The following is a 14,770-nucleotide window of genomic DNA, read 5'->3' on the forward strand; positions in this document are numbered from 1 at the left end:
AATCAAAAACTGCTTGCTCATTAACCCAGCTAGTGTTTATTCAGTACCTACTGTGTCGGCTCATTTGCCAACTTCCAGGAGTATAAAGCAAGAGACTGGCGTCCCAGGTGTTGCCGACTCCACATTCCCAGTAACACAGAGTAGCTGCCCAGTGATAGAGTTCCCTGCCGTCTCGGCATTGACATGATCTTACAGGAGTTCTGTAGTTCCCGAGCACCACAGAGGCCCTTGGGGCTGAGCAGAGGCGGGCCACTCCTCAGCAGAATGAAACCCCAGCCTCTAGAGCTTCTGCCTGCTCAGGCTGGGGGCACGCACACTTAGATGTTTGTGGTTACCTGGGACGTCGGGAATGCAGTGTTCCCTTGGCACACTGTTGAGACAGCAGAACAGCACAGTGACCCAAGCGCTCAGAAATCCCGTGTCACGGCCAAGCCATGAGTACAGCCTCCTCTCAGGAAGGTCTTACTAGATGTACAGGTGGGAAATGTTGAGAGAAATTAAAAACTCTTGATACATTTTTGAGCATGCACCTCCAAGTTACATTCCTTTATTTAACAGTTATTTATATGTTACTATGTTAGTTTGTTACATATATTACAAAACATTCAAAAATTAAAAATGAAAAGATATTAAAAATAAATATAAAGGGATACTATTACAGAACATCACGGTTTGAACTGTGCAGGTCCACTTATACTCAGATTTTTTTCAATAAGTACATACTACACAATCCACAGTTGGTTGCGGTTGCATCTGCGTATACAGAGGGCCAACTGTAAAGTGATCTGAGGATTTTTTGACTGTGGGGGTCAGCACGCTAACCCCCTTGTTGCTCCAGGGTCAGCTGTAATTCTTTTGTTTCCCAGTCAGTCATCATGCGCACTCACTTTGGAGATCACTGCCAGGGGGTGGGGGGACTCTAACCTCACTATAATACCCTCCTCCCACCCCGTGGTTTATCATGGAGGGAAGACGACACAGGCACCCTGAGGGTGGTGTCTGCCTTTGCTCCGTTCCCTGCCTGACCCCGTTGCTCTGGTAAGACATTCACAATGTGGTTTTCAAGCATGTTTTCCTTGTAAGCCCAGCTTTCCCTGCTGGGAAATCACTGCCTTTCTCCTCATAGTAGCATTTGGCCACTCAGAAATCCCCTTTTGTGGAAACTGGTGGTCCTCTCCTGTGCCTCCCTTTTGTGACCTTACTCAGTTTGGTGCCAAAATCCAGTGCAGACATGAAAGTGAAAACTGTTGCCATTTTGCATGTGCTCTTGACCCCTAGGGGTTCTGTACCCAGGAGGAACTTTTTTTTGCTTACTGCTTTTCCCAGAATGCTCTCTCCTCAGGGTCCGCTGTGTAGTACAGACTGTGTCTGCGAAGGAGGGCATGGGAACTGGTGTGAAGACAAGGATGAATGCTAGGTACTGGAGACTGGCCCAGCAGCAATAGTCACCGTGCAGTGGTCACCTGAAGAGCTCCGTGCTGGGGTGTGGCATGGGTCCAGAGAGCCGGAGGGATGGTAGCAGGCAAAGGAAGGACACTCAGGTGTAATGCCTAGAATCAAGGAGTGGAAACTGGACCCTCTATTCAGCTCCCACCTCAGCTGGAGACTTCTACCATCTATTTGTCTATCCTGTCCTCTGCTGACAATCCTGCCATTGTCTGCCTCAGAGAGTTGAGAATTTAGGTAGGGCTTGTAAAAAGTCTGGCACACAGATGCAACTTAGTAAGTGATCATGATTATCATTCTTCTAGAAGCTCAGATGTAATTTTTATTCTCTGGTTTTATAAAATAATATTGGATAGTCACCTCTAGCTGTTCATGTGCTGGGTGCTGCAGAGATGAGGAAGACAGTCCTGGTCCCTCAGAGGCTCAGAGCTGGGGATGGGGAGGGGGAGACGAGAGTGGAGCAGGGGTGGTATGGGTCTTAAAGAAACTCCCACTGCAGCGTGTGATCAGGATTGAGTCCCCAGAGGCAGGAGGCACTGTGCTGCCACATCCAGGTGGGCAGTCTCTTGGATTCCTTCCTGCACTAACCAGTGGGGCAGCTGGTATTACAGATACAGGATTGAGTAGAACCCAGTCGGCTACTTGATACCAAAGCTCTGAGGCTGAGAGAGCCGAATGCAAGATGCTGGGCCCAGAGAAGCCAGCTCCGGGTGGTAGGAACCTGGAACTGAGGGGAGCTGGTGCAGGTTTCCAGTCAGGCCTCAGACGGCCATTCCTCGTCCACAGTCTGATTTCTGAGAGGTCTTGTCCAAGGTCCTCTAAAAGCCTGTAACTGTTAGCTGGTATCTCCGATTCCCTGAGAAGCAACAGTTAGGATGTAAGGTTCTTCCAGCGCCTAGAGGGTTTTCGAAAACTGCTCAGCTATTTCTTCGTAATCATGTTCATCATCTGCAAAAGAATCCAGGTCAGTAAGGATCTTCGGCCTTAGGTTGCTTCCCATCTTTAGGGCACTTCCACCCCCTGGACAGGGGAGGGTTTGGTCTGGATGCTCTAAGGTCCTTGCTAGCCCAGAAGCCACAATTGGTTGTGTCTGCACACTTTGCCAACCTTCCTGTGTGCGTTGGGGAGGGTAGTTGGATGAAGTCATTTTGCCTGCCAGGGCCCTGGAGCCCCTAGGTGAAGGACAGTAAGGATCCTTCAGCCTAAGCTCACCCCATATAAGCCTGTGCATCCAACTAGGACTGCAGAAGGGTCTGCCCACAGGCAGGGCCCTGCTGAGGGTATGGCTGGTGCCCTCAGAGGCAAAGCAGCAGCAGAATGGTGTGGGGGAGGGGAGAAGCAAGGATTGGATGAACGGGCTGAGGGAACTCACCTGAATCTTCAGTGATGGGCACAGCGGGCCTGCAGCCCTTCTTGCGGCCAGGAACCTCACTGTATAAATTGGAACTGTCCTGGGTGACCTTCGGCAAGGACTTTGTCCTGAGTTTAGGCAGCAGAGGTGGTTCCTGCAATTCTGAGACTTCAGAGGACTACATGGGAGAAAAAGCAGAAGTCAGCAGGGTCTCAAGAAATAGGGTGGCAGAGTCCACAAAATGCAATTTCCTCCAATTGTTACTTCCTCTGCTCCCCTCTGAACTTCCCTTTCAGAGTAGCACATCTCAGAACACCAGGAGTTTTTGCTACAAGCATTTGAAATGTTCTTTGGCAGGGGAAAAGGGGGTCAGGATTAGGGATGATGGGACTGGGGGCCAGACAGGAAAATGTCCCTGCATTTTTCCACGGGGATTTGGTCATCGTCCTTCAGATCTGTCACCGAAGGAACAAAATGTAGTCACAAAGCCTCAGAGCAAGAGTGCAGGGCTGAGGAGCATCCCAGGAGGAAGAGGACTTTTACTGAACTCCCATGTGCCAAACACCATGTGCCAAACACACCATGTGCCAAACACTGTATGCATGTCAGCCCATTTCACTCTCTGAGGAGCTGTTTGAGCCCCCAGTTTGTAGGTAAGGAACCAGGCTCAGTGAAATTGTGCCACGCCACACCTCACGCGGGATTTCTGGCTAGGTCAAGCTTGGGGCCCAGAACAGGTCTGTGACCTCTAAAAAGCTGCTGCTCGGGACATCCCTGGTGGTCCAGTGGTTAATAATCGCCTGCTAGTGCAGGGGACGCAGGTTCGATCCCTGGCCTGGGAGGATCCCACATGTCCTGAGTCTGTGCTCTAGAGCCCACGTGCCGCAACGAGACGCCACTGCAACCGCAGCGAGAAGCAAGCACACCGCAACAAGAGAAAGCCCACGGCCGCAGTGAAGACCCAGCGCAGCCAAAAAAGAACAAAAATAAAGCCACCTCTTTTCCCGCCATGCTTTCAAGGGCAAACAGTACAGCGCCCTGGTGAGCAGCAGAGAACACCCGTGCCCAGGGAGGGAAAGTTGCTGGTTCTAGGACAACAAGCAGGGAAGAGGCCCAAAGAAACCAAGGCTGGGGCGGAGGTCTCGGATCTGTACCACATTCTTTCCAACACTGTCACAGGCCTGCGTTTCAGATGTCCTAGTCTATTCTTTTTTTTTTTCCTAGTCTATTCTTGATTCTTGTCAGAAAACAGCTACCCTACCTGCTGCCCCACAGATTGGAGTCCCTTCTGGGGCTGAGATGGTTCGGGGTCATTTTTCAACTTCCACCACCATCCCACTACCTCCCCACATAGTACAAATACAAGTCTCTCCACATCCCAAGATAATAGCTTGTTAACAGTTTACAAAGTGCTTTTTATACAACTCATTCCCCAACACCCTTTATCAGCAAAGCATGGCAGGTAGGTGTTCAGGCCATGTGGTCGGACCCAATTTCAACCTCCAGCCTGCCACTTGGCAGCTGTGTGTGTGTGTGTGCGCACATGTGTGTGCGCTTAGTCGCTCAGTCATGTCTGACTCTTCATGACCCTTTTGGCTGTAGCCCTCCAGGCTCCTCTGTCCACGGGATTTTTCAGGCAAGAGTACTGGAGTGGGTTGCCATGCCCTCCTCCAGGGGATCTCCCCAATCTCCCCAAACCAGAATCTCCTATGTCTCCTGCATGGCAGGTGGGTTCCTTACCTGCTGAGTCATTGGGGAAGCTCTAACTGTGTGATCTGAGGTAAACTCCTTTACCTCTCTGTGCCTCTTGTTTTCTCAACCATAAAAAGAACTGCCAGTGCCCACCTCAGAGGGAGGTTGTGAGGGCTAGGTGGGGCTGCATATAAGGTGCCTGCCCCAGAGTAAGCGCCCAACAAGTGAAAGTGAAGTGGCTCAGTGGTGTCCGACTGTGACCCCATGGACAATACAGTCCACGGAATTCTCCAGGCCAGAATACTGGAGTGGGTAGCCTTTCCCCTTCTCCAGGGGATCTTCCCAACCTCGGAATCGCACCAGGGTCTTCTACATTGCAGGCGGATTCTTTACCAACTGAGGCTAACAAAACCGCACTGAGAATTAGCAACGTTCTCTCAGGCTCACTGGTGAGGAAACGTGCCCAGAGCAGGGGTCCCTGCCGCAGAGTGAGGAAGCTGGGATGTGAACTTAGTATTTCTGACTCTTTGGTTCCTTCCCCCTTGTGATTCAGTCTGATTCCATTCAGACTCACTGACAGTGAGTTTTTCTCTGGAGAAAGTTTTTCTCACTTTCTCTGCCTGCCTTGGAGTCGGCAGAGCCTGCCCCACAGAACTCTTGTTCTAGCCCCAAAGACCAAATACAACTGATTAAAACTTCATGACTGGATGTCCCTGGTGGTCCAGTGGTTAAGAATCAGCCTCCAATGCAGGGAACGTGGGTTCAATCCCTGGTCCGGGAAGATTCCACAAACTGCGAGATGGCTAAGCCCGCACGCCTGGAGCCCATGCTCGGCAACAAGAGAAACCCACACACCGCAACTTGAGTAGCCCCCGCCCGCTGCAACTAGAGCGAGTGCACACAGCAGTGAAGACCCAGCGCAGCCAAAAAGAGAAAAAACGACACAGCCCCCCACCTCCAGGCTACATACAGCATGCAGGACTATCACTGCCTTGGAAGAAATCTAAGCGGAGCCTTGCCCAGGAGTCTGAAAGGAGGAAGAACGTTCCTGGCAAAAAGACTGGCTTGCATGAAGTGCTGAGGCGGGAATCTTGGCATATTGAGGGAGCGTCAGGAGTTGGAGTGTGGGCTGCTGACACGGAAAACAGGCCTGGGAAGGCGAGGCTGAAGTCAGCTCTAAAGGACCCTGGATACCATGTTAAGGGATTCCATCACCCCCAGCAACGGGGAGCCACTGAAGGGTTCAGAAGATGGGGCTGAGGCCCCTCAGCGACCAGGAGAGATGTGGGAGGCCGTTCCGATATCAGTGGGGAGGGGTTGAAGAGGCTGCTCTAACGGTTCAGGTGAAAAATGCTGCAGCGTGAGCTGGGGAGTGACAGCAGGGTTAGCAGAGACAGGAAGAGCCCCGTGAATTTGGAGGTGCAATGCCATGCTCCAGTTCAGGGCCACTGAACTGTGTAACTTGGGGCACATCTCAGAGTCTCTGAGACCTCATTTTCTCAACCGTAAAATACGGATAATCACACTGATGTTAGGGTGGTCAGGATGGAATAGTGGGTACCCGGTGTGCACGTTTATAAACTCTAGGTTCCCTACGACTGGAAGAGAAGTGCCATGCCAAAGAAGGAACAGCAGGACTCGAACGATCCCAACAGAGGGCCCCTCCCTGCCCCCTGGGGTTCTCTTGGTACCTTGATGCCTTTCTCCTTGCTCATCTGCTTCTTCTGCTCACTGAGGCCCTTACTCTTTGGAGGCCTGGGTGGGGGAGCTTGACTCTCAACGGCTGGTAGCTTCCGCAGGCGATAGTAGAAGGCCTCCGTCAGCTCCTCCACTGTGGCCATGGGGAGGGCCCCAGACGGCTGGCCCGGCAGCTCCTTGACCTCCACGACAGTCAGGTCCAGCCACCGGGGAGGGATCTCGAAGCACATCTCGGGGTCGGAGTCCAGGCTGACCACCAAGAAGGGTTCCAGGATCTTCTCTTCCAGCTGCAGGCCCGGGAAGGAGGGCAGAGGGTCGGCGGGGTGCCTGGGGTCCTTGGCTACCACCTTGACCTCACAGGGCAGTGAGAACTGGGCAGTCAGGTCCTGCAGGCTATAGCGCCGGGCATCGCTCAGCTCCTCCACAAAGCCGCCAGAGAAGTAGAGGGGCAGCAGAATCTGTTCTTGGTCCTCCACTTCTTCATCCTCCCCAGCCTCTTCCTCCCCAGTCGGCTCACCTAGCCGCTGACACACCAAGACATCTATGTCCCTCTCATGTTGCCCAAGGGCCTGGCCAGACCCCCGCACCTCCAGCCTGTCACCCACAGCCAGGGATGCAAACCCCAAGTTCTCCAGCTCATCTCCCTCACAGTCCTTTGTGGCCACGACCCGGAGCGGCTGGCCCGGCTGGAGAGCACCCAGGAGGTCGTAGGCCGTGGGGAACTCTCTCGGCCGCCGCCGCAGCTTGCCCCGGTAGGCCCCGGAGATCATGAAGTGTCTGGGTACCTTCCGGCCCCTGGTCGAGGCCAGGAACCGCCAGGGCGGTGAAGCCACGCCATGGAGGCAGAGCCTCTGGCCCTTCTGTAAGGAGCTCAGCCACGGGCTGAGGAAGTTGGGGGATCCCTGCGGAACTTCCAGGATCTCTGTGGCCAGGGGAAAGGGGCCTCCCCGGGCCAGGGCCTCGCTCAGCAGCAGCGGTTGTATGAAGTGAATGTGCTGCGAGGAGGTGGTGACGTCCTCCACGTCGACCTCCAGGGTGGAGGGGATCTTGACGACGGTCCTGCGGACTGTGGAGGGGAGAGGTCAGCCCGGGCCCACGCCCTCCTCCCCTCAGAGGTCTGGGTCTGCTGACCTCCTGCCTGTCTCTGTCTTTTCCTTCCTACCAGCATTTTCCTATTGTGCCAGCTTCCTCGCCCACTCCTTTCCTTGTACCTCTTTTAAAAAAGTTGTTATAGGGACTTCCCTGGCGGTCCAGTGGTTAAGACTTCGCCTTCCAATACAGGGGGGTGTGCGTTTGACCCCTGGTCGGGGAACTAAAACCCCCACATGCATGCCTAGTGGCCAAAAAAAACAAAACATAAAGCAGAAGCAATATTGTAACCAATTCAATAAAGACTTTTTAAATGGTCTACATTAAAAAAAAAACTCTTTAAAAAATTAATAAAAAGTTATTATAGAAAGTTTTAAATGTTTACAAAAGTAGAATAGTATTGTGAACCCTTATGAACCTGTCACCCAGGTTCAACATTTAAACCCGTGGCTCATCTTCTTTCATTTATACCCCCATCTATCCATTCCCCCTCCACTGGGTTACTTTGAATCAGAATAATCATATCTTGCCATCTGTGACCATTTCAGTGTGTATTGCTAAAAGAAGGGATAATTAAAATTTTAATAACAACTAGGCAATGATCACATTGAAATAATAATTTGGTAATTCCTTAATATCACTGAATATCCAGTTTACTTTTAAAATTTTAATTGAATTTTGAATATAATTGTGCATAATTAAATATATCAAATTGTATACATTCAAATTTGATATAATTTTGAATATAAGCTGTCTTTCCAAATCCTTTCTGGATTTGAATAAATAAAAGTCAAATCAAGAAAAACAGTGACTGCGTGACTTTGGATAACATCCTGCCCTGGTGCTGAAAGTGCCAAGTGCATAAACTCTAAGAGAATGAGGAAAACTGGCCTACCCACTGTGTTGTGTGAGTCATACCACATGGAAATCGGAACAGGGAATGTTCCCATTTTGCAGATGAGAACACTGAGACTCCAAAGAATGGTGGTGACTTCCCTCAGGTCACATGGTTGGGATTTTTGCTCTGTGCCAGACGAGCTGATAATTGGTTGAAGCTGGGAGATGGGCAGATGTGGGCTCATTATATATATATATATTTTTTTTTTTTTTTTCTTTTCTTTAGAATGTTTTCTAGATTACCTGAGCTGCCTTATTCTCCAGGGCAGCCAACTCATTATTTAAAAAACAAAAACAAAAAAACTAGTAAACAAAGCATAGGCTGTTTCTTAAGACAGTCCTTAATGAGGCTTCTGGTAGCATCCAAAGCAGGGTTGATGAGGCAGGGGTCTGCCCAATCGGAGGCCAAGCCTGAGTGGAGGTAGAAGAATGGGGTGGGAGTGCCCTGGGAACCTCGACAGATACACCCATTCTTCTACCTTTGCTCCAGTGTGGCCGCCGACCAGCTAGACCTGGCAGGTTCTGCCTCTGCTTCACCAACCCTCTGTGTGCAGCCACCAGCCCGCCTAAGAAGTGACCTATGAAACAGCCGGGGGACTCAGCCAGACAGTGCCTTCCCCAACAGGAGGCCCTTCACCAGCAATCCTGCTCCCCAGAAACAGGAAAATACATTTCTCCAGAGCAAAGGCTCAAGGTTTCACTTTGTAACACTGTTTCTTTGTCCTAGCAGTGGACAAGCGCACAACCCAACTTTTGCCCAATTTTATAAACTATATGGGATCTCACTCAAGTTACCCTGTTTTCCTATCTCCTTTTGCACCCAACTTCCACTGCTGGGGAATCTTAACTCCGTTACATTGTATATACCAGGTAAACCACCCAGAATCCCTGGTTTATCCATCAAAGCAACTCCCCTGGGACCCCTCTGTCCCTCCCGCCTCCCACCCCCATCCTCCTGCCCAGGGAACTCACAGTGCATGATGGCTTCGACCTCATACTGGGGCTTCAAGGTCAGGCAGCGCCAGGGGAAGGCGGAGCAGGTGAGAAGGGTGTCCCTCACGGTGGGGTCCTGCAGCACCTGGAGCAGGGTCCGAGGGGGCCCGGGCTCCAGTTTCCAGAAGGGCCCCTGCTGGGACAAGGGCAGGTGCAGAAAGCCCTGCTGGGCCCCGGAGTCCAGCACACAGCGGGCACAGCAGGCCCCCTGGTGCATCTCCACAGCCTCCAGCTTGAGGGGCTGCTCTTGAGGCACCACCCTGGCCTTGGTGGCGATTCTGTGGGTCGACATGAAGCGGATGGGCAGTGACTTGGAGCTCTGGGTTGCAGCATAGACCAGCTCCTCCAGGGTTCCATAGCTCTGGGGGCCGGTGAGGGGGCTGAAGAGGCCTGTGGGGGCACAGCAGGGGGTGTCAGGGTGGGGCAGGCTTTTGCTCAGCCTAGGGCCGTGAACCCCACACCCAGGTCTGGCTGCAGAGAACCAGGCAGAATCCCAAGGACAGGGGTCAAAGGTGGGCCAGTGCTGGCATATCTGGGCTGCAGGGCTGAGGGACTAGAGGCAGCAAGTGACCGTGTGCGAACGGACAGCGAGGGGCAGGGCTGGGGACGGTTCCTTCCAACACAGACACAGAGGGACTGTCACCAGAGACGGAACAGGACAGACACACTGACTGCCACATTTTCCCGCCTCCCAGCCCGTCCTGCCTCTAAAGTTTTCCATCTTTGCCCCCAGACACCTCAGCACTGCTCTGTTTCCACACACCAGCTCCCATCACCCTGTCCTGGGTGGGCGAGCGCCATTGTCCCTCCCAAACTAGAAACCCAAGAGCTACTGGCCAGTGACCTCTGACCAGCTCTTTCCCCTTCCTCCTGCCGCCCTGTCCATTCTTCTGCTACCAGACTGGCCTAAGATATCTCATGTCTGGAGGTAATACCACTTCTACATTTTCCTGCCGAAACCCTCCACTCAAATCTATTCGAGGAAACACCACACAAACTCGGTCTGAAGGACATTCTGCAAAAGTACTGATCTGGACTGTTCAAAAAACGTTGATATCAAGGCAAAGGCAGGCGGAGGAACTATTTCAGCCTAAAGGAGACTAAAGGAGGCTAAACTGAATGTCATGTGTGATCTGAGGCTGGATTCTGAATCAAGGCAAACACCAGGCTATCAAGGATATATTATAGGGCAGCTGGTGAAATTTGAATACAGACTGTGGGCTAGACAGTAGTATTGTATCAATACTGGATTTTCTGAATTTAATCACTCAACTACAGCTTTGTGAGTGAACGCCTTTGTTTTCTAGGAGATACACTGAATTAGGAGTAATATTTAGATGTAATGGGGCATCATGTCTGTAACTTACTCTCAAATGGTTCGGAAAAAGATACATATATATATACATACACACACACATAGATATATAAAAAGATTATATATATACACATATATAATAGTAATATATGTTCATATGTATGTATATGTATATATAATATACAGAGAGAGAAAACAAACGTAACAAAATGCTTAATAATTGGTGAATCTGGATAAACAGTATATAAGAATTCTAGAAAGTCTTCTGTAAGTCTGAAATTATTTCAAGTTTTTAAAAAATCCTCAAAATAGAAAATAAAACCTATCACTTCCCTTTTTAAAACCCTCTTTGGCTACTTAATGCCTTCAAAATAAAGACTGAAATGGATCAGTGCCGCACAAAAGCCTCCCCCAGTGGTCTGGCTTCCACTCACCTCCCCACCTCTTGCTCCTCACCTGGAACCCAAGCCCTCACCAGGCCCCTTATAGACCTGATGCCCCATTATATCTAAATATTACTCCTAATATTTGGTGCATCTCCTAAGAAACAAAAACATTCACTCACAAAACTGTACTTCAGGGATTAAAATCAAGAAAGCATACTGAGAACAAGCCCTCAGAGGGCGCCTGCTCTGAGCCCAGTCCTGTTCTAAGCACATCGTATGTGGCAACTCATTTAATGCTCACATCAACCTTGTTGCTCAGCCGCTCAGTCGTGTCCGACTCTTTGAGACCCCATGGACTGCAGCATGCCAGGCTTCCCTGTCTTTCACTATCTCCCGGAGTTTGCTCAAACTCATGTCCTTTGAGTAGGTGATGCCCTCAAGCCTGACTCCCTCATGACAGAAGACGGAGCAGAGGCAGAGAGACCGTGGGAACTCACCACAGCCACAGCTAGTAGCCGGCACACCTGGGGATTCCCACCCAGGCTGCTGGGTTTAGCGTCTGGGCCTGTGGTCCACCACGCCGCACGCCTCCTGCAGTGACTATGCTATGTGAACGTGCCACTCCCTCTAGCTGGGATCCTTGGTCCAGCTCAGGTGCCACCTCCCCCAGGAAGCCCGCACAGACCTCTGAGGCAGGCCCCTCATGCCCAGAGCCCTCTCTAAACGGGTGCCTACCTCTGCTGTCCTCCTCCCTGCCATCCTGGAAGCTCCCCACTGGAGGAGGCTGTATCTGATTCATCCTGAGCACACACCCCCCAGCCCCTAGCACAAGGCCTGGTGAGCAGCAAGGGTCAATACATGTTTGGTGAGTGGATGTGGGAATGAAGACAAAAACAGGCACGTGGTCAAAGACACAAAACAGGAAAAGTCCCCGCCAAGAGGCAGACGTCATCAGAGATGGACAAGGAGAGCACACAGCCACGCCGGCTGCGGGCACTGTCAGAGCGCTCAGGGGTCATCTGTGCTTCGGGGCTGGGTGGCGGTGGATGTGAGGGCCGTGGGGGCCAACCCAGAGGGCTGGGGGTTTGTGTGGGGAGTCCAGTGGGTCCAAGAGTGTGCCTGGAGGGTTCCGGGGCACTCAGGGAGGCAGAGGTGCCCGCCTTACCCTGGAAATTGGGAGCGAGCTCGGTGGTCTGGCCTGTCCCTGGGTTCTCACAGACCACCTTTTGGAGGCGAACATGGGTGACCTTGATCAAGTCTCCTGTGGAGAGGCAGCACTCGTTCCCAGAGATCTCGTAGATGGAGCCTGTGGAGACACAGCAAGCTCAGTTTCGCCCATTCAGCAAATGCTAGTCACTGGGGGCCAGGGCTCTGTTCCCCCAAGACGTCACTCACCACACCTTGGCCCTCATTGTTCCCGCCACCTGGAATGCCCTTCCCTGTCTTCCCTGCCCAGCATCCACAGGCTCAGCTCTCCTCAGGCAGCATCGATGCCACTTTGCCTGCATTTAGCACTGACTGTACCCCTCTGTGGTCACAACCCCCAGCCTCTGGAACTTAACTCATACAGCAGGACTGATCCAGCTCACCTAGCACAGGCCCAGCCTCGAACAGGGTGTGTAAGTCATGAATGTATAAACCACCCAGTAAATCCCAATTCCCTTATTTCGTACTAAGTCGCTTCAGTCGTGTCCAACCCTTTGGGACCCTATGGACTGTTAGCTTGCCAGGCTCCTCTGTCCATGAGATTCTCCAAGCAAGAAAACTGGAGTGGGTTGCCATGCTATCCTCCAGGGGATCTTCCCCACCCAGGGATCGAACTCAGGTCTCCTGGATTGCAGGTGGATTCTTTACCATCTGAGCCACTAGAGAAGCCCAATTCCCTTATTAGACAGCTGCAAAGTCAAGCCCAGAGAGGCTCTGAGATCACACACAGCCAAACACCCACCCTGGCACTTTCTTCTTCAAATGACTTGTTTTTAAAGGAAGCACAGGAGAGAATGGCAGTCCACTGAGAGGGTGGGCCCTGTAGGCAGGATTCCGGGTCCCCACTTTCAAGCACAGTAGCCCCACGTTTCCTGGTTTCAAGAGCTTAAAGCCGCATCCAGAACATGGAAGGTGCTCGATAAAGATCTTTCCACTCGGGCAGTGCATAGGCCCCCACCCCGCCATCCTGCTGAAGGAAGGACAGACACTGCAGGTGGGCAAACCTCGAGGCCACCTGACTCTACCTCACACCGAAGGTAGCCCCAGAAGGGCCCGAAAAATCAATGAAAACCCCATCCCTTACCCCCAGGAAAATACACTCAGGCTCCAACACACAGTTCAGGCTCCAGACCCTCGGGGCTGGTAAGAACAGCCTTGGTGCTGGAGATGGACTCGATGCCTGCTGCTGTGCCCAGTACTGCAGGGGTATCACTGTGCTCAAGACCCATGGCTGTCCTTGGAGGGAAGGACTTTCTTCCTATATAAGGTCTTGCCAAGACTAGGCAAGGATGAATGGGCAGCCAAGATGATCAGGTAATCAAAGGCATTACCAGGACTCAGGCCCAGATGTCTGCCTCCAACCTGGGGCTCCGAACCACGCAGGGATCAGAGCCACCTGTCCCACCAGGATCATCACTGGCCCTTCTCCAGCTCACCCCCACCCCCACGCTGTCACCCCATCGGGTTCTTTTCTTACTTCCTCCACTTCCCGCCTCCCAGGGTGGGGCTGGGGAAGCAGAATGAGGAAGCGCAAACATTGTGACACAGTGTGTGAGGGGGGGGTCCAGAGGAGAGCAAACAGCACAGATGCCTGCAGGAAGCCCCCAGAGACAGGAAGAGTGAGATTTGAACCCAGATCCCTCAGATTCCCAAGCGGGCCTGGCGGCGGGTCCTGCCCCGGGGGCCCTCCAGGTGTCTCACCCTTGATCTGTGACCCCACTTGGAGCCTCAGAACGCTTTCCTGTGCGGACCAGGAGCAGGTTGAAGGAACAGGATGGGTCAGGGCACTCGGGCGGAGTTTGCTCTCTAAGGAAGGAGCCTCCCCCACCCCACCCAGACTCTCGCTTCCCTCTCTCCGCTGCCTCCTCCTTCCCCACGCAGCCGCCCACAGTCCCTCCCGCCCGCCCCCGCTCAGAGCTGCCACCTTCTTTTCACCTTCACGGCCTGTCAATTCTTCCCCTCTAGATCTTTCAGGCAATGACTACTGAGGAAGCCCCAGCTGTGTGCCACCCCTGTGAACCAGGCGGGCTGCGGCCAGGTAGGCAAATGTGCGGGCGTGCAAGGAGCCAGGAGGGCTGCCCGGAGGAGGAGTCATTTCAGCTGCGAACCGAAGAGCTTGTCGAATCAAGTACTGCCCAATGCCGAGCAGAGGGGCAAAGGCGGGACTAGAGGGACGGAATAGGACACGTAGACAGGTGTCAAGGTGGGGCAACGGAGGGTACACGGAGGGGAGGGCTGACCCGGCGTTTCAGAATCATCAAGCAACAGCTCCGCGTCGCGAGCGCCTGAGTGCCGAGACCCCGCATGGTCGGACCTCCTGCAATGCGCCCGACGGTTCCATCCCGCTTGGCTCGGTTCCACTCACCTGAGTATCTGAGCTCAGTGACTTCTCGTTGCCACCCTGGGAGGCAATCAGCGACCCCCCACCCCCAATTCCACGGAGGCAAAAGCCGTGGCCCGGAGAAGTTGGGGCGCAGGCCCCAGGTTTCCAACGTCCCGGTCGGGAGAAGCCGGTCCGCGGCGGGGCCGTGAGGTCGGAGGGGTCTCGGCCCTTCACTCACCCTGGAAGTAGACCCCCGAGCAAACCCGCAGCACACGCGGGAGGGAGGCGGGGTCCAGGGCGCACACGAAGTCTTGCAGCGACACCGGCTCCATGGCCCGTGCGGCTAGCGGGACGCGGACTGAGCTGCCTCCGCG

At 52.9% G+C, this 14,770-nt stretch overlaps 1 protein-coding gene across 1 annotated transcript; it reads right to left on the reverse strand.

Moving 5' to 3' along the window:
* Positions 1-513: 513 nt before the first annotated feature.
* Positions 514-14,770, reverse strand: THEMIS2 (thymocyte selection associated family member 2). The gene is made up of 6 exons (XM_027519011.1): positions 14,635-14,770; positions 12,033-12,173; positions 9,146-9,556; positions 6,181-7,253; positions 2,819-2,975; positions 514-2,394 (listed from the first exon to the last, which is right to left on the reverse strand). Exons 1-6 carry the CDS (start codon positions 14,726-14,728, stop codon positions 2,342-2,344), a joined length of 1,929 nt encoding a protein of 642 aa, XP_027374812.1. The 5' UTR covers positions 14,729-14,770; the 3' UTR covers positions 514-2,341.

Source organism: Bos indicus x Bos taurus, chromosome 2, assembly GCF_003369695.1.
Source record: "Bos indicus x Bos taurus breed Angus x Brahman F1 hybrid chromosome 2, Bos_hybrid_MaternalHap_v2.0, whole genome shotgun sequence".
Lineage (NCBI taxonomy): Eukaryota > Metazoa > Chordata > Mammalia > Artiodactyla > Bovidae > Bos > Bos indicus x Bos taurus.

Bases quoted from the DNA above. Each gene is read 5' to 3' on its own strand.
- THEMIS2 (XM_027519011.1), bottom strand. From the start codon at position 14,728: ATGGAGCCGGTGTCGCTGCAAGACTTCGTGTGCGCCCTGGACCCCGCC. The intron at 12,174-14,634 runs GTGAGTGAAGGG...GTGTCTCCACAG, and splicing joins CTCGGGGGTCTACTTCCAGG to GCTCCATCTACGAGATCTCT. The intron at 2,976-6,180 runs GTACCAAGAGAA...TCTCCCATGTAG, and splicing joins GCAAGGAGAAAGGCATCAAG to TCCTCTGAAGTCTCAGAATT.